The sequence below is a fragment of the Pseudorasbora parva genome, chromosome 6, assembly GCF_024679245.1.
Source record: "Pseudorasbora parva isolate DD20220531a chromosome 6, ASM2467924v1, whole genome shotgun sequence".
In the NCBI taxonomy this organism is placed as follows: domain Eukaryota; kingdom Metazoa; phylum Chordata; class Actinopteri; order Cypriniformes; family Gobionidae; genus Pseudorasbora; species Pseudorasbora parva.
Window position 1 is genome coordinate 6374198 of NC_090177.1, and position 20127 is coordinate 6394324.

At 37.5% G+C, this 20127-nt stretch overlaps 1 protein-coding gene across 2 annotated transcripts in view; it reads left to right on the top strand.

The window, feature by feature from the left end:
* Nucleotides 1-20127, top strand: part of ctnnbl1 (catenin, beta like 1) — a 94479-nt gene that overhangs the window by 21234 nt on the left and 53118 nt on the right. For both annotated transcript variants that reach the window (XM_067445514.1, XM_067445513.1), the window contains exons 5-10: nucleotides 3504-3601; nucleotides 7681-7774; nucleotides 11584-11675; nucleotides 14530-14602; nucleotides 16333-16391; nucleotides 17416-17564. In XM_067445514.1, the coding sequence (XP_067301615.1) occupies nucleotides 3504-3601; nucleotides 7681-7774; nucleotides 11584-11675; nucleotides 14530-14602; nucleotides 16333-16391; nucleotides 17416-17564 (565 nt within the window). The remainder of the gene's footprint in view (nucleotides 1-3503; nucleotides 3602-7680; nucleotides 7775-11583; nucleotides 11676-14529; nucleotides 14603-16332; nucleotides 16392-17415; nucleotides 17565-20127) is intronic.

A 20127-nucleotide genomic window follows, 5' to 3' on the forward strand; every position in this document is an offset into this window, starting at 1 on the left:
ACCGTTCTCAGGGCTGCACGAGAAATCGCAATAAAAACGCACGCGATTTGGCAGAGGCTGCGATAATTGCATGCGCAGCTTCTCAGAGCAGCACGGCTGTGATCAGTAGTAAATAGGGCTGTCACTTTTTATTCGATATTCGAATATGCATTCGAACATGACGTGAAATATCCGTAATCGAACTATAAATAAACTATCCGGTTTTTAAAGTGCCATGTGGCGTAATTTTTTACAGTCGGGTGCGTTTACATATGGAGCACTGTAATCTGTTTAAAAGTCCAATCTGAATGAAAATGCTCCATATAAACACCTCAATCGTAATAAAAATGCCCAAACTGAATGAAATTGTAATCGTTTTGAGATGGGTGGGATAAACCTTTTCATGAGTCGATCAAACGAAGTGTGCGCCATTATATGACGTACACCGCGCTCACATGCACCAAGCATGTTGAAAAGAAGAAAGTAAATTTTTCTGAGGGATAAACTTTTTATTTTGTAAGAAGTTATGAAGATAATGTTGTCATAATGACACTGTCCCTAAACCTCCCCATGTAAGCAAACAATCAACTACTTCAGCTGCGCCTAACATTAATTAATTTTTTCTGAGATGATTATTACACTTTACAACAAATAAATAGCTTTTATAGAACCGTATAAGTCCTGGTGCCCGCTGAGAGTTGCTATGGCATCCGTAAACATATTCCAGCTGCTGGAGAGGACAGCGTCGACGTCTGATTCGGTAACGCAGACAAACTGAAAGCTGTGATAATTGCATATAGTGGCACTTCATATCGATTAAGTTGATAACCTGCTGTTTCAAACATTAAGTTAACAATTTATTTTTCCATACAGGCTGTGGCCTGTGTCCTGTTTATGACTGTCAGATTGTTAATGCATTTGTGATTGAATTTCCTTTATGGCGGTGCCCGTTTTTTAATTTTTTTTTATGGGGGGTGGGTCGTAGCAATTCGAATATATTCGAATACATTGCTTGATATTTGATATCCGTTCGAATTAGATTTTAAAAAAATGACAGCCCTAGTAGTAAACGCTGCTCTGCGAGCCAGAGGGTGCTCTCGCGCAGGGAACAGGGAAAGTATATGCCGCAGAAGTAAGATGGCTCATGCAGGGGGGGTAGTAATCTATCTAGGAAAGCGTTCCACCCATAACACCCATCCATTGCTAACCAAGCCATCACCTGCTGTTAGCATCCCATTGACTCCCATTCATTTTTGAGTCACTTTGACAGTGAATAACTTTACATCTGAGGCGTCAGACTCCATTTGTCCATTGTTTATTTCTAAAGAAACACGACAATGCATAAAAGGCTCCGTTACCTTGTATCTTACACTATCGCCCCGCAGAAGCTGTTTTTGTAAAAATAGGCTAACGTTTGCGTCATAACCAACGCGACTCTGTCGCACAGTTGAGAAATTACCGTATAGACCTGAGGAGACGCTCGCAGGCAATCTTTTACTGTCTATGAGACAGTCGGGGGGACGTGGAGACATAAAGTCTGATAAAGTCAAGGGGGAAGAATGGGGAGAAGCCCATAGTGAGCCAAAAGCAACGGGACAAAACATTTAAACAACGTGATTCAGATTTCACTTTCCACAACTACTAGAAGACCTACAGCTGTCAGACAGGAGGCTCACGTCACATCTCCGTCCTCAAGCTCAGTCTGAGCCGGCGCAGTTCGCTCAGCCATCAGGAAGTGAGGGCTTCTAATTGACTTCACGTTTCGCCGTGGAAGTCTATGGGGTCGCTCTGTCCATTTCAGAAAAAAAACGTCAGAAAAAAGTCAGATTGAAACATAACAACATAGCTAAAAATAGTCCTTATACGTTAGACATTTTATTGTCTATTTAATATAGTCTACTTCTACATGTTGATGTGTTCTCAAGCCCCCGTACAATCTGTGTTTGTGATGTGTGATGTGACGGTTTGCAAGGTTGCTTTATTTTTTTAAATTGCGCTAGGTGCTACTAGTGTTGCAGAAACTAAATATTGTAAACACTAAGCTCCGTCTTATCAAGCGTGAGTGGCTGCAACATGAAAAGTCCTGATAACTATATCACGAAGAGAAATCACAATGTCTTAGTCCTGTGTCAGCAACCTGCCATTACTAATACAGTACATGCGGCTTATGTACATTTAAGAAGACCACTTGCTCACAAATATTACATGCAAATGCCATGCCACGGCGGGCCACACTACCTATAAAATACCTCATATGGCTGGTCAGTTCTAAACAAGTCGGAGTTGGCTGGGTTTTGAATTGAAGATGTTGATAACATCTCCTATTGTGTTAGTTCTCTTTTAAATGACAAAAGTGCTATGGCGTCCTGTCATCTTTGTCAAGACGTGTTTCCTTCTTTAATATGTCAGTTTAGCCATTTTTTTAATAACAAAAAAGGAATTTTATGTGAAATCGAATCCGGATAACAGCACGAAGAACAAGATAACATTACTACTGGCGTGACCTAACTGAAGAGACGAATGAGGATATTTTTTTATTACTATTATAATAGAGTTGTAATGCATGACAAAATAAATCACATTTAAAATTATTATTGAAAAATTGTTAAACGTTAGAAAATAATATTATTTAAAAAAAAAAGTATTTCCCTGGATCTGACAGGATGGGCAAGCTGTCAATCTGAGTTTGTTAAATTTGTTGTTACGCACTATTAGGGATGCACAGTGTATAATGGCCAATAATAGCATTTTTGTTTAAACTTTTTTCATTAGTTACATGTATTTAGCAGACGCTTTTATCCAAAAAATCATATCAATCTGATTATTATTATTATAAAAAAATAATTCTGTAAACAACTATAACAAGAAGATACACTAATATACACTAGTTATTAGCCGTAACACAAAGTTTGGGGTCAGCAATTTAAAAGGAAATGTTTCTGAAAGGGTCTTTTCTGCAATAAGACTGCAAAAATAATTTGATAAGTGAAATATTATTACAGTTTTAAAGGATTACAATAAAATGTTTTCTATGTGAATATATTTTAAAATGTTATTTATTTCTGAATTTTCAGCATCATTACTCCTGTCTTCAGTATCACATGATCCTTCAGAAATCGTTTTAATATTTGTATTTTTTATTTATTCCTTGATTTAACCAGGTGAAGTCCCATTGAGATAATCAAATCTCGTTATGATGATAATGTGATGATCAAGGAACATTTATAATTATTATCAGTGTTTAAAACAGTTGTGATGCTTCATATTTTAGTGGAAACGGGTGTTTTTTATGATTCTTTGATGAAAAGAAAGTTCAAAAGATCTGTATTTATTTGAAATGGAAATCTTTTATAACATTATAAATGCCACTTTTGATCCATATTTGTTTAATTATATTTATATAATTTCTTTAAAAAAAATACTTTGTGACCCCAATGTATTTATACATTGCTTATTGTTGCATCCCTATTTGCTCTTTAATCTTTAGTAGTTTTTCAGTGTTACATATCCTTAACGTGAATCACATATCAGCATCGCAGTGGTTGATCTTCTGCAGGAACTGACAGATATTGACACGCTTCACGAGAGCGAGGAGGGGGCGGAGGTGCTCATCGACGCTCTGGTAAGAAAATATTTATTTAATAATCAGAGAAAAACATCATCAGTGTCGTTAGAGGAGATTACGGGCTGATTCACCAGCGTTAGCGGGTCACGGTCCAGCAGCACAATGAGATTATCATGAGAAAATGACATGAATTACTATGTGTGAGAAATTTAGTCTGGTATTGGGCCTGACGTTTGCAAGAGATGGAGAGAGACGACGGTAATAGCCAGACTGTTGTTGTGCATGTGCAATCAGACGGTTTGTGTCACACGGAGAAGAGGAAACAGGAAGAGCTCACGAACAATCAGAGGTTGATTGAGCCGTGTGAGTCTGATTGCTGCCGTCTAGAATTGGTGTTGTGCATTCAAGCAAACGTATTTACACGTCTAAATGACTGTTTATATGGCAGCTCTGCGAGCAGGCTACAAAATAGGCCTTGAAACGTAGTATGAAGCGCATAGAGAATTACGAGATGGCCGCCTCCGTCTATCGACAAAACTCAGACAGGCAGACAATTGCTCATATTCGGCCTGACGTGATAATTAAATAATCAGAAATATATATCATCAGGGACGTGCAGAGAGTTCTTCAGGGGCAGGGGCTCAAATGTAAAAAAGGGGCAATATGTAAAAAAGAAAAAAATTATATATGTGTGTGTGTGTGTGTGTAGTAGAAGCCTCCGTTCTTGTGATCAGGCTTTGTTGTTCGTTCCACGCGCTAGACTAAAGCAGGTGAGCGTGCATTTGCGGTAGCAGGACCATGACTTTTTACACCATAGGAAGGTTTGCACATTAAGAAGTTTTACACCATAGGAAGGTTTACAGGTTAGGAAGATTTACACCGTAGGAGGGTTTATGAGTTAGAAAGGTTCACACGTTAAGAAGTATTATACCATTAAAAGGTTTACGCCATAAAAAGGTTTACACCATAGGAAGGTTTACTTGTTAAAATGGTTTGCACGTTAGGAAGGTTTACTTGTTAAAATGGTTTATGCGTTAGGAAGGTTTACTTGTTAAAATGGTTTATGCGTTAGGAAGGTTTACTTGTTAAAATGGTTTACACGTTAGGAAGGTTTACTTGTTAAAATGGTTTACACGTTAGGAAGGTTTACTTGTTAAAATGGTTTGCACGTTAGGAAGGTTTACTTGTTAAAATGGTTTACACGTTAGGAAGGTTTACTTGTTAAAATGGTTTACACGTTAGGAAGGTTTACTTGTTAAAATGGTTTGCGCGTTAGGAAGGTTTACTTGTTAAAACGGTTTACGCGTTAGGAAGGTTTACTTGTTAAAATGGTTTACACGTTAGGAAGGTGGACTTGTTAAAACAGTTTACGCGTTAGGAAGGTTTGCACGTTAGGAAGATTTACTTTTTAAAACGGTTTACGCGTTAGGAAGGTTTACTTGTTAAAATGGTTTACGCGTTAGGAAGGTTTACGCGTTAGGAACGTTTACTTGTTAAAACGGTTTACGCGTTAGGAAGGTTTACTTGTTAAAACGGTTTGCGCGTTAGGAAGGTTTGCGCGTTAGGAAGATTTACTTTTTTAAACGGTTTACGCGTTAGGAAGGTTTACTTGTTAAAACGGTTTACACGTTAGGAACGTTTACTTGTTAAAACGGTTTACGCGTTAGGAAGGTTTTCGCGTTAGGAAGATTTACTTTTTAAAACGGTTTACGCGTTAGGAAGGTTTACTTGTTAAAACGGTTTACGCGTTAGGAAGGTTTACGCGTTAGGAACGTTTACTTGTTAAAACGGTTTACGCGTTAGGAAGGTTTACTTGTTAAAACGGTTTGCGCGTTAGGAAGGTTTACTTGTTAAAACGGTTTACGCGTTAGGAAGGTTTGCGCGTTAGGAAGGTTTACTTGTTAAAACGGTTTACGCGTTAGGAAGGTTTACTTGTTAAAACGGTTTGCGCGTTAGGAAGGTTTACTTGTTAAAACGGTTTACGCGTTAGGAAGGTTTACTTGTTAAAATGGTTTACGCGTTAGGAAGGTTTACTTGTTAAAACGGTTTACGCGTTAGGAGGGTTTACTTGTTAAAACGGTTTACGCGTTAGGAAGGTTTACTTGTTAAAATGGTTTACACGTTAGGAAGGTTTGCGCGTTAGGAAGATTTACTTTTTAAAACGGTTTACGCGTTAGGAAGGTTTACTTGTTAAAACGGTTTACGCGTTAGGAACGTTTACTTGTTAAAATGGTTTACGCTTTAGGAAGGTTTACGCATTAGGAAGGTTTACACGTTAGGAAGGTTTACGCGTTAGGAAGGTTTACGCGTTAGGAAGGTTTACGCTTTAGGAAGGTTTACGCGTTAGGAAGGTTTACGCTTTAGGAAGGTTTACGCGTTAGGAAGGTTTACGCGTTAGGAAGGTTAACGCGTTAGGAAGGTTAACGCGTTAGGAAGGTTTACGCGTTAGGAAGGTTTACGCTTTAGGAAGGTTTACGCTTTAGGAAGGTTTACGCTTTAGGAAGGTTTACGCGTTAGGAAGGTTTACGCGTTAGGAAGGTTTACGCGTTAGGAAGGTTTACGCGTTACGAAGGTTTACGCGTTAGGAAGGTTTATGCTTTAGGAAGGTTTACGCGTTAGGAAGGTTTATGCTTTAGGAAGGTTTATGCTTTAGGAAGGTTTAATGCTTTAGGAAGGTTTACGCGTTAGGAAGGTTTACGCTTTAGGAAGGTTTACACGTTAGGAAGGTATACTTGTTAAAACAGTTTACGCTTTAGGAAGGTTTACACGTTAGGAAGTTTTACGCTTTAGGAAGGTTTACGCGTTAGGAAGGTTTACGCGTTACGAAGGTTTACGCGTTAGGAAGGTTTATGCGTTAGGAAGGTTTATGCTTTAGGAAGGTTAACGCGTTAGGAAGGTTTACGCTTTAGGAAGGTTTACGCGTTAGGAAGGTTTACGCTTTAGGAAGGTTTACGCTTTAGGAAGGTTTACGCTTTAGGAAGGTTTACGCGTTAGGGAGGTTTACGCGTTAGGAAGGTTAACGCGTTAGGAAGGTTTACGCGTTAGGAAGGTTTACGCGTTAGGAAGGTTTATGCTTTAGGAAGGTTTATGCTTTAGGAAGGTTTACGTGTTAGGAAGGTTTATGCTTTAGGAAGGTTTATGCTTTAGGAAGGTTTAATGCTTTAGGAAGGTTTAATGCTTTAGGAAGGTTTACGCGTTAGGAAGGTTTACGCTTTAGGAAGGTTTACACGTTAGGAAGGTATACTTGTTAAAACAGTTTACGCTTTAGGAAGGTTTACACGTTAGGAAGTTTTACGCTTTAGGAAGGTTTACGCGTTAGGAAGGTTTACGCGTTACGAAGGTTTACGCGTTAGGAAGGTTTACGCGTTAGGAAGGTTTATGCTTTAGGAAGGTTTACGCGTTAGGAAGGTTTATGCTTTAGGAAGGTTTACGCGTTAGGAAGGTTTACGCGTTAGGAAGGTTTACGCGTTACGAAGGTTTACGCGTTACGAAGGTTTACGCGTTAGGAAGGTTTACGCTTTAGGAAGGTTTACGCGTTAGGAAGGTTTATGCTTTAGGAAGGTTTACGCTTTAGGAAGGTTTACGCTTTAGGGAGGTTTACGCGTTAGGGAGGTTTACGCGTTAGGAAGGTTTACGCGTTAGGAAGGTTTACGCGTTAGGAAGGTTTACGCTTTAGGAAGGTTTATGCTTTAGGAAGGTTTACGCGTTAGGAAGGTTTACGCTTTAGGAAGGTTTATGCTTTAGGAAGGTTTAATGCTTTAGGAAGGTTTACGCGTTAGGAAGGTTTACGCTTTAGGAAGGTTTACACGTTAGGAAGGTATACTTGTTAAAACAGTTTACGCTTTAGGAAGGTTTACACGTTAGGAAGGTTTACGCTTTAGGAACGTTTATTTGTTAAAACGATTTACGCTTTAGGCAGGTTTACACATTAGAAAGGTTTACACTAGGGTGTGCACGAATAGTTGATTTGATCTGTTATTAATATTCGAAAAATAAAAATACTTTTAGAAATTTACTAAGATCGCTTTGCCGGCTATAAATGCATTGAATCCATGATAAATCCCATTAAAACTCCCAGTTGTAACTAAATCCACTAAATTTTAAGTTTGTTTAATAGTTTTTATTTGTTTGTTCAGTTGGAGGGTCAGGTCGTAGCGCTCATGGTGCAGAATATGGAGCGTTTGGACGAGACGGTGAAGGAGGAAGCTGATGGAGTTTATAACACATTAGGTAAGAGACCCCCCCCCCCCACACACACACACACTCACTAGACTCAAGAGCAGGCTTCAATCTGATTAGCTGATTTTTTTGAGATGCTTTGTAGAAAATAAACTAGCTGCACAGTAATATATTTAGCCGTTATATATAAAATATATAATAAATATATTGTTAACAAGCATGCATAAATAAACATTTGATGTGTTATAAATATGTAATATAACTATATGTGTGTTATAAATGCATATAAAGCATAATGTATTTTAATGAATGCTCAAGTGCTCTTTTAAAGCTGTTCTGCATGTTGGGAACACTGCGCCTGGCTTGCGTTTACAGGTTTGGTTGTGGAAGGATTGTGTTCATCTGCAGAGAGAGATAAATGGTCTGACTGAACGGATTTAAACGGCACATTTCCTCCATGTCTTTCTCTTTCCCCGTCCTCCTCTGCCGTTCCAGTTCTTGTGTAATCTCTTTCCCTTCCTCGTGAGATTTTGCACCCTCTCTCTCGCTCTCCTTCTCCCACTCATCCGCTGTGAGATTTTTCTCCCATCATGCTTCTGATTGAGTTATCAGGTGTCTTCAGAGTCTTTTATAAAACAGATGAGTCTGAAACTCCCTTGTGATGTGTCATATAGAGCTGTTCGCTGTGCTCGCCTTTTCCGTCTTTTTGTGCATCTCCCAGGCATAACAATGAGAGGTTTTTTTCTTCTGGTCGCAGGCGGTCGTTCAGATTTTTACTCGTGCTGGTGACATCTCCTCAGGCCCTGAGGCAAAAGGATTTTATTGATATATATATATATATATATATATATATATATATATATATAGTTTAGTCAAAGAAAATGCATATAGAGAAACATTGAATATTATGCTCGTCAGTGTTTGAAATGCGTGTTTAAATAAATAAAAATATATAGAATAAATGGCAATTTATTTATACACACACCATCAATAATGTATTACAAACAATGCTTTTTAATTATTAACTCTAGTTAATGTTACAAGTTAAATATTATTGTTGATATTTATATGACGATATTTAACATTTCATATAAATCTAAACAGTCATGCTTAACGATTGCCATATTTAAATATCTACACAAATTCCATTTAGCATTGAACACACACACACACACACACACACACACACACACACACACACACACACACACACACACACACACACACACACACACACACACACACACACACACACACACACACACACACACACACTCATTGTATATATATTATGATCTCACTTTTTAACTTTAGTTAGTGTGTAATGTTGCTGTTTGATGCTCAAAGTTCAAAGTAAAGGGAGATATTTTTAAGATTCTTTTAAATAAATCACTTTATGGACTATAATTGGCTGTTAGTGACAACATGAGCTTAGTCATGGGTTAGTGATATCACTAACCCTAAAACTTATATAAACCCGCCCCTGGACACCCGCAACAAAAGCCATGTTGAGAAGAGGAAGAGTTCTTGTAGCACATTTGGGAGTTGCTCAAGCTGTCACATCCGTCTTTTCACATTTTTTGGACTACAGTACCAACACCAAGCAATAGCATGTCATAAAAGCAAGATGACTACTTAAAGGGTCATGAAACCCCAAAACACTTTTTTTGAGATGTAAACAGATATGTATAGGCTGCACATCATTGAAAACACTAAGGGTACTCATTAATGGTATGCATATGTGAAAATAGTTATTTTTGCATTTTTCAGAGCGATTTCTGTCTTCCGGTTTGAAAAGTTTAGTCGGAGCAACGTCACAAATGCTGACGTCGGCACGGCCTTTTCGGCCCAAGTATGGGCTGCTGGGCACATGCTGACGTCGACCGCTCTGAGCAATTCTCGATATACATTCATGACATGAAGCTCATTCAGTCCAATCCCTGCGCTGTAGTATGCATACAAGATAATTTAGTTAATATGCATGAGACAGTCACTTCTGTCAGGCTCGTCTTACATCATTATTGTAGAGATATGGTGGGGAAGTTTTGGAAGCAGCGTGCGGAAAAGTCACGGAGGAAAGCTAGGCGTTGTGCTGATACGAAGTAACGTAAAGGGCGCCGAGCGAGCTGTAACCGGCGCCGTCTGTGGAAGCCTTTGCTACAAAGGCTCGGTAAAGTAAAATTCACCTGAGGAATCGCACGCCAAACCTGCAAGCGTTGACTATCTATGTCAGGAGTGCAAAATAACCAAACTGTAATCTGTAGGCTATTGAACAAAAGCCACGTCCTCTCCGTTTTATTTGTCGTCACAGCCATGCACTAAACCGCATGTGTTCGGGCTCTTAGTGAAACAGTGTGCATATTTGGACAAATATAGATTTAGCTGCCGAGTGATAGACAGCGCGGATCGTCACGGCAATGCGCGGTCGAGACTAGCCTCAAACCTCTTCGCTTTTACCCCGATCTAGAATTACACATCTCTATCACATCGCATGTTGGGTGGTTCACGTTCTCTTATCAAGTCGGCGCGTTGTTCATCTTGCCAAACAGCGTGCATATTTAGACAAATATAGTTTTATCACGTTTGCAAAATATTTCGTCATGCAGAATAACATTTATTTTCATTTCTCACTGAATTATGCTGGTTTGAACTTTGAAGAGCTGAATGATTTGCGATCTCTGCTGCACGCCACTCATAGCTCTCTCATTCGCTGTACTCATCCCTCATTTAATCTCTCTGTGGTAAACAATGCCAACGTGAACCAAGAACATGTCTCAGAACCGCTCAGCACCTACTGACAGACACTCCCCTATTTATGCAAACATTCCCTCTTTCCACACAATACCATCCCACCTTTTCACAGTCGACCACTCCCCTTTTAACAAGCTTTTTCAAATCGAAGGTGTGAAAAAACACCGCTGCAGCAGGGGGGTTTCATGACCCTTTAAGTTAAAACCATAATTAAACTAAACTATACCTGTTCTCTCTTCTTGCAGCAGATATTGGTAGGTAATCAGTAATCAGAGCTGCTAATATGAGCACTTGATGCTCCTCCCCCTTCCAGAAAGGGGGCGGGGATTACCAGCTCATTTGCATTAAAAGGGACACACTCAAAAAGTTACAATTTTAACATGCTATAAAAATGATCTGTGGGTATTTTGAGCTAAATCTTCACATAACACTGTGGACATCAGAGACTTATTTTACATCTTGTAAAAAGGGTCATCATAGGACTCTTTTAAACATTTGAGTCAGATTTACGTGTGTTTTTGTTATTGTTTTAACCTCTTGAGGTACTAATGTTGGCGTCCTCTCAGCCTCGACCGCAAACATACTGCTGTTCTCCTCTAATGCAGCATCTAGTCAATAAATTAATTACTTTATAATGATGTGAAAACACGTACGGTAGTGTACTGTATACGTACCATTTGGTTGTCTGTTTTAATTCGTCATCTGAAGTGTCCCGCTCTGTGCAGTGCTCAGCCTCACGTGTCAAAACAAACTCCACGAGGTGTCTAATAGTTTTAATTTCACCTCTAGAGGCCGCTCTCGCTCACTCTTATGCACAATAGTATGCTTGTGTGAATTGATTTGACAATATGGCCCAAACCTCTCTCACATCGGGTCATTCTCACTTTCGGGCCCTGGGCTCTGACAGGACCTTCTGCGCTTATGCATTCGTTGAGTTAGATGTGTTCAGATCTCACTGCAGTTTCTCCATCAGTTATCATGGCAACTATGTCAAGCAGACGTTGCAAAAACTAGGTCATAATACAGCACACACGATTCACAAAAGTCTGTGTGTGCTTGACAAGCTTGGACTTACAGTAACAGCAGATCTCTCTGTCTGTTTGTGGCAGCTGTGATTGAGAACATGGCCGAGTTTCGTCCCGGTCTGTGCACGGAAGCGGCCCAGCAGGGTTTGATGCAGTGGCTGTTGAAGAGGATCAAGGTAAGACACCCATCCGTCACAAGTAACATCTCTCCTAATGAAACTTCATTCACTGATGGGCCTTTATGAATGTTAGTCTGCACAGCAATTCTGTTCATCAAATCAACATTTATAGTTATAGCACATTTAAAAACAACACAAGTTGACCAAGTTCACAAGGTATTGGAGTTTGTCGATTATTGTTTCTAGAGCTTAGATATGTTTTTAGTTTCTAGATTTTTTTCTTTTCTTTTTTTTTTCTCTTTCCCTTCAAAATCATAGCAATAGACTAAATTTTCCTAGAGCTTTTAAACTTCATCTGGTTTGTTTTTTAATTACGCATGCATTTATTTATGCATTTACTTTTTGTGTTTATATACTTGGCTTGAGGTTTTTTCAAATTCTCTAAAATGACACCCAATTTTCCTAAATTCTTCAAACTTCACCTGGTTTATTTATGCATACATTTATTTTTTGCTTTTGTTTGTGCATTTAAGCATTTATTTATGAATTTCCGCATTGATTTACTAATGCATTTATTTATTTAAGCTGGAATTTATTTATGTACTTTCATATTCATTTTTGCATTTATTTTTACAGTTATTTAATCAGTTGTTTATGTATTTATTTATTGTTTACATTTAGATACTTGAATATTTTTAAATTCTCTAAAATGAAGATATTTTCTTAGAGCTTTCAAGCTACATCTGGTTTATTTATTTATGCATTTATGCGTTTATATTGTTAATAATAATAATAATAATATTGCTAACATGACCAACATTTTTTGAAGCTTGCGAAACTAAATCTGGTTTGTTGTTTTGCATGTGTATACTGTTATTGTGCAAACATAGCATGAAAATGTTCCTAGAGCTTTCAAACTTTATCTGGTTTGTTTGTTTATTTATTTAATCGTGCTTTTGTTGATTCATTTATTTATTTATGAATTTAAGCATTAATTTACTCATGCATTTATTTATGTATTAATTTAAGCATTCATTTACTCATGCATTTATTTATTTATGAATTTAAGCATTAATTTACTCATGCATTTATTTATTTATGAATTTAAGCATTAATTTACTCATGCATTTATTAATTTAAGCATTAATTTACTCATGCATTTATTTATGTATTAATTTAAGCATTAATTTACTCATGCATTTATTTATGTATTAATTTAAGCATTCATTTACTCATGCATTTATTTATTTATTAATTTAAGCATTAATTTACTCATGCATTTACATTTACATTTTAATCATTTAGCAGACGCTTTTATCCAAAGCGACTTACAAAAAAGGGGAGAGTAATAGAAGCAACGAAACAGACAAGGCCAACAACCTGTAAGAGCTGTAAGAAATCTCAAATAATTAGCACAGTACACAACAATTTTTTTTTTTTTTTTTTTAAGACATCTACAACAAAAACTCACATACGCAAAATGCCGAACACTGGATTTTGATAGCTATGATAATGATTTATCATGATCATGCATTTATTTATTTATGAATTTAAGCATTCATTTACTCATGCATTTATTTATTTATTTATTTATTTATGAATTTAAGCATTCATTTACTCATGCATTTATTTATTTATTTATTTATTTATTAATTTAAGCATTCATTTACTCATGCATTTATTTATTTATTTATTAATTTAAGCATTCATTTACTCATGCATTTATTTATTTATTTATGAATTTAAGCATTCATTTACTCATGCATTTATTTATTTATTTATTTATTAATTTAAGCATTCATTTACTCATGCATTTATTTATTTATTAATTTAAGCATTCATTTACTCATGCATTTATTTATTTATTTATGAATTTAAGCATTCATTTACTCATGCATTTATTTATTTATTTATTTATTAATTTAAGCATTCATTTACTCATGCATTTATTTATTTATTTATTAATTTAAGCATTCATTTACTCATGCATTTATTTATTTATTTATGAATTTAAGCATTCATTTATTTTTTTACGCACTTAGTTATTTAGTCGTTTGTTTGAGGATTTTTGCATTTAATTTTTCAGTTATTTAATCAATTGTTTGTGGATTTGTTTAATCCTTCATGCATGTATTTTCAGATTTTGTTAATTATTATTATTTATTATAACAATGCATGAATACATGGCCAGCCACATTGAGCTGCTTTATTATATGCATGTACAAATTCCTGGGTCATTTTGGGGTCACAACTCAACCGATGTATTAGTCTTTCATTGAAAGCTCTAGATCATGTGGTTCGGAACACCCTAGCAACCGCCTGCAACATCCTAGCAATGTCTTAGCAACCTTTCCCCTTTTTTATGGTTCTGTAAGCTATGATGGTGTGATTTCGGTGCACCAAACAGAACTGCAAAAATGTCGTGTTGGACCACTCAAACAAACACAGCAGTATTTCAGTGTTTTAAAAGCACGCGTTGGATATTATTTAGTGATGTGCTTTAAACCAGGATAGACGTCCAAAAAATGACACACAAGTCAAGCAAGAATATATATATATTTCGTAGTGAACCGACAGTGTCAGCTGGTTTGAAGTTGGCTGCACGTTATGATGGGTTTTAACTCGATCATTTATTATTTTTGAGCTGGATTTGAGATTTTCATAAGAGCTGTAGGCCCGCTGCCACAATTCGCAGTGTGTTTTTATCCACGTGAGGTGAAATCCTCCTCAGATTTACCGCTGGCTGCTGGAATAAGAGCGTCATGCTGTTCGAGTCTTAATGCTCCCTGAAGACTTCCATGAATCCAGCGCACCAGCAATTACACTGACAATAGAGAAGACGGCACACAGATCGAATGGGACGCGGCTGCCAACGCCACTGAAAGTGTGTGTTTGTTGTGTTCCCAAACAGGCCAAGATGCCGTTTGATGCCAATAAGCTGTACTGCAGTGAAATACTGGCCATCCTGCTACAAAACAATGACAGTAAGTGAAAATAAGGGACCGAAAGCTTTGCTTGGGTTTATTAACGACTGCAGTGAATAAAATGTGTGCTAGTGAATAATTACAAAGTCACAAACTGTAAAAGGCCTTTTCACATCAATAGTGACATTCACTGCATATATTCGACATAAAATTAATCCATTTAAATGGACCTCCAACAACAAGTTTTGCTTGATTCTTGATTTGAACAGGCCTTAAGCTTGACATTTTCAGTTGCTATTAAAAAGGATATATAATTATATTTTATATGCATTAACTCAGCTCTGTTATAAATAATGATGACATAATTTATAAACGCAACCAGGAGAATCGTTACTGTATGAAAGAAGTGCTGATTTCTAGAGGGCAGTCTGTTAGATATATTGCTGATTTTACTCTATATTTACTCTAAACGTATGAAGAATTATAATGCATAAGACTTTCAATTCAACGAAGGTTCACAGATATTGTTAATGTTGATGGAATACAGACTTTTGGAGTTAAATTACTTGCAAAAATAATTAATATTGTGATATACACCAATCAGGCATAACATTATGGCTTAATATTGTGTTAGTCCTCCTTTGCTGCCAATGCAGCTCTGTCCCTGCGAGGCATGAACTCCACTAGACCCCTAAAGGTGTGCTGTGGAATCTGGCACCAAAATGTTAGCAGCAGGTCCTTTAGGTCCAGTAAGTTGTGAGGTGGGGACTCCATGGATCAGACTTGTTTGTTCAGCTCATCCCACAGATGCTCAAATTGGATTGAGATCTGGGGAATTTGGAGGCCAAGTCAACACCTCAAACTCCTCAAAACCATTCCTGAACCATTTTGGCTTTGTGTCAGGAGCATTATCCTGCTGGAAGAGCCACAGCCACCAGGGAATACCGTTTCCATGAAAGGCTGAACATGGTCTCAGCAATCCACATGATGGAGGACCCAAGGTTTCCCAGCACAACATTGCCCAAAGCATCACACTGCCTCCGCCGGCTCGCCTTCTTCCCATAGTGCATCCTGGGGCCATGTGTTCCCCGGCCATCCACGTGATGTAAAAGAAACCATGATTCATCAGACCAGGCCACCTTCTTCCATTGGCCCGTGGTCCAGTTCTGATGCTCACGTGCCACTGTTGGTGCTTTCGGCGGGGTCAGGGGTCAGCATGGGCACCCTGACTGGTCAGCGTCTATGCCGCCTCATACACAACAAACTGAGATGCTCTGTGTATCCTGACACCTTTCTATCAGAACCAGCATTAACTTCTGGAGCAGTTTGAGCTCCAGTAGCTCGTGTGTTTGATCAGACGGGCCAGCCTTCGCTCCCCACGGGAGCAGGAGTGTCGCGTGAGCAGCAGTGAAGCGGGGGTTTCGGCGGCGAGCCTATTTTTGCTGCGCTGCTGACGCTCCTTTCTCTCAATTAAGTGTGAAAGCACACTTTTAATGGACAAAATAAATATGATTTCACACAAAAACTGCTTCAAATGCACACAAGAAGCATGTGCAGTGTATTTTAACAATAACTGGAGTAAATCAGAAAAGAAAACGATTATCTGTAGAAGATTTACCTTTAAACTTGTTTTAATTATTCAGTTTGTATAGTAAATGTAACTTTTTTTTAACTCCTCTCTCTCTCTCTCTCTCTCTCTCTCTCTCTCTCTCTCTCTCTCTCTCTCTCTCTCTCTCTCTCTCTCTCTCTCTCTCTCTCTCTCTCTCTCTCTCTCTCTCGCGCTCTCTCAGAAACAAGGGAGCTGTTAGGAGAAATGGATGGCATTGATGTACTACTGCAGCAGCTTTCAGTAAGAGTCTCCTGCTCTCTCTCTCCTACACACACACACACCCTTTCTCTCTCTCTTCCTCTCTAAATCATCTGCTGTCTGAAACCGGTCTCTTTAGAGCTCATCATGACCCAGAACATGCGGGCGGCTTCATTCGTGGTGCTCCGCGCTGCTGTTTTCTCGTTTAACAATCACTTTAAAATCCCTTTGATTACGTTTTCATGTTGCACAACATGACCAGGCAGCGTTTAATCGCTTATTTGCAAATTATTTAAATGAAAATCTTATGTATTAAAATGAATAGAGGGTTTTTATTTTTGTTGCTCTCGTGGCTCGACCAAACAAGATGGATTGTTTTTTATTCATTATCATTTTTGCGCAGTTATTGATAGTACTTCATTTTCATGTCAATAAGCACAATGTGCTGCTAAAGTCTTAAAAGGCTTAATTGTATTAATGCTTAATTTATTTGTTTATAAATTAGTTTGTTTCTCTAATGAAGTCCAACGTCTCACTCTCAAGTTTGATTTTGGTATATTCTTAAATTTTCGTTGATTAATGAATTAAACATTTGACTGGTTAGTTTTTTTGTGTGAGTATTTATACTTTATGCAAAATAGATACATAGTGAATCTACTTTATCACAGATTTTATTTATTTAAATAAAAGTAATCAAATGTTATATTTTTCTTTTATTTGCAAATGTATGCATAGTTATATTTTGTTATATATTTATATAACAATAAGAATGATTAGTGAAGGATCACTAATGCTGAAGACTGGAGCAATGATGATAAATTCAGCTTTGACCACAGAAATTAATTATATTTTACTATATGTTGACATAGAAAAGAGCCGATTTACATTGTAATAATATTTCTAAATTTTACTGTATTTTTGATCAAATAAAAAATTTAATTTTGGCAAGTGGAAGAGACTTCTTTTAAAAAACATAAAAAAATATATTATGCTTTGTTTATTTGTAAAACACTGATGCCCCAGACAGTTTTTTAAAAGATTAATCGTATTAATGTTCTCCTCGCAGGTGTTTAAACGTCATAATCCTGCAACGCCGGAGGAACAGGAAATGATGGAAAACCTGTTCGACGCCCTCTGCTCCTGCCTCATGCTTCCAGCCAATCGGGATCGTTTCCTCAGGGGGGAGGGGCTTCAGCTCATGAACCTCATGCTCAGGTCTGTCTCTGATCGATACCAAAAGTTATTGTTTCCTTAGTTATTAATTTTCTGTATCCACTACTCCGATTTGTATGGAAGCCATGGGCATCGGACCCATGATATTGGACCCACTTTTTACGACCCATGATATTGGACCCACTTTTTACGACCCATGATATTGGACCCACTCAATTTTATCGTCTCTAATTCAGCACATGTCTGTTTACCTACCCTAACCGATAAACACTTCTTAATAAACACGTTAGACGCTTTATTCCCACTTTTCTAATATTTTCTAAATTTTTATTGAAAATAAATGTCTTTCCGATCTGATATGTGATGGGGAAAAGGGAGTAGAGCGAGTGTGGCAAAAGGCTGATTCGAACCTCTGATCGATTTGCGTCAAAACTTGATGACATGTGTCTTTAACCCCTACTCTATAGCCAGGGTTAATAACTGAGCGATTTACGTAATTTTGTCTGACCCAATCAGTCATTTAGTAAACGGTGGTATATTTAGGGCCCTATAATTTCCGCGATCACGGAATCGCGGAATTGGCATATTAACGCGGAATCTGCATATAAACGCGGAATCTAGTGTTAACGCAGATTTCCCCGGAATTGTACATATTTGTAATGAAATTCTGTGTCGTGTGGGTTAAGAACGTATGTCTGAGGAAAGTGCAGACGGGGGGAAGCAAATCGCCTTGACACAACCCCTCCCGTCATTTCAGCTCGCCCTTCAAAACAATGAAAGTATGGCGAAGTTGGTCTCCACAGCTCTGCTTTCGGCAGCGAAAAAGTTAAGAAACTCGACGCTAACGGCGGTTTCACACTGCACGCGCAGGCAGCTTTGCGTATGGAGAGCGGGAGCCGCGCGCTCGTTGTGCTCAGGCAGCATTGGTCGCGCGCGCACCTGAACCGCGGCTCGTGTATTGCACAGACAGACAAATATTGTCCATTCTGTCAGATTTTCCGGTGTTCTACTCAACCCCTGTCATCTCGTGCTTTGATTTATAATGGGCACATTAGGCAGCAATGCATATCTGCTGCAAATGCGACCGTTTTCCCCTCTGTTAGTCTGTTCCAAACATGCATTTAACATGCTGTACCCTATGGGTAGTTTACATGATAAGTAACCTTAAAGTTAAAATTAAGCATCTAGTTTTAATCATTTAAAGGGGCCTTTGAAGTTGGGGGAAAAACTTCTGGCAGTGTCGTGTTTTCGTGTATTTTTATTTTTCACAGCTCTGGATATCATAATGGTGATTGTTAAACACACAGAACAATTCACTACATGATTTCATGGTGAAATGTTATTTTTTAATGTTAATTTTCAGCTTTAAATGTTTTACTTAATAGTACTGTATGTAAAAGATGATTCTTATGATTTTTTTTTTTTTAGTTCTTTTTAAAAAAAAAATACTTGAAAGAAAAAGCTACTGGACCACTTTCATTTTAACTTATATAAACTATTATCATTTATTTTACCGGAAAGTTTAAAACTAATAACCATTAATATTTGAAGTACTTGAAGTGCAGTGTTATGTCAAATATCATATTTGTCCTAAAAAGTAAATGTGATGTTTGTTACCTCAGTAAATGTAAGGTCATTCCTATTTTTTGTTTTGTTCTATTATATTAACATTAAAAGCACACTCTTTTTTCACCAAAATAACAGTAAAGGGTAAAAAAAACCTGAATTGCCAAACATTTTAACGGAAAAAAAGGAATCTGCAAAAATTAAAACGGAAAAAACGGAATTTGCAAAAATTAAAACGGAAAAAACGGAATTTGGGAAAAAATAAAACGGATTTTATAGGGCCCTATATATTCGTATTTAATGTAAATATGGCATCTAATGTTACTCCAGGTTAAAAAAAAATATGAGAGAGAGGACCCACCCACTTTTTATACCCGCCCATGCTGGAAGCTTTTTTCTGCAACGGAATCAAAAAAAGCAAGAAAAAAAAAGCGACTTTTTCTCGCAATTCTGACTTTTTTCCCCTTTTCTCCAAATTATGAGTATATCATGCAATTTTGAGAAAAAAGTCAAATTAGCTTTATTTTTTTTATTCCATTGCTGAAATAAGCTTCCATATATTTGTTTGTTATATATCTTTATTCATTCATTCATTCATTCATTCATTCATTCTAATTTTGTATTTTATTTGATTATATTTTATTTTCTCCATCGCTCTCTCTGCCGTTGTTTTTCTCTTCTTGTTCTTGGCATCTGAAATATTTTCCCGCGGCGTTGATAAACTGTTGTTTGTCATTGTGGGATGAAGGAAGTGCCAGTTTGACGGACAGATACATTTTCCCTTGAGCGAGGCCATGATAGTCGGCTTGCGTCTGTTCTGAAGTGTTTCCAGCTTCTGACATGCTGCTGATGACAGTTTCTTGCTTTATATACACTTGCAGCAAATTCATAAAATCGTTCCCGGACTTCCAGAACAACCAGTGAAAGTGTAAAATGAAAGTGGACAAAGTCTTCGTGAATGAACATCAGTTTTCCTTTTCTAAAACACGCAAATGGAAATTAGTTCTGCTTGTGATTCTCGAGTGTAGCGTCTCCAGCG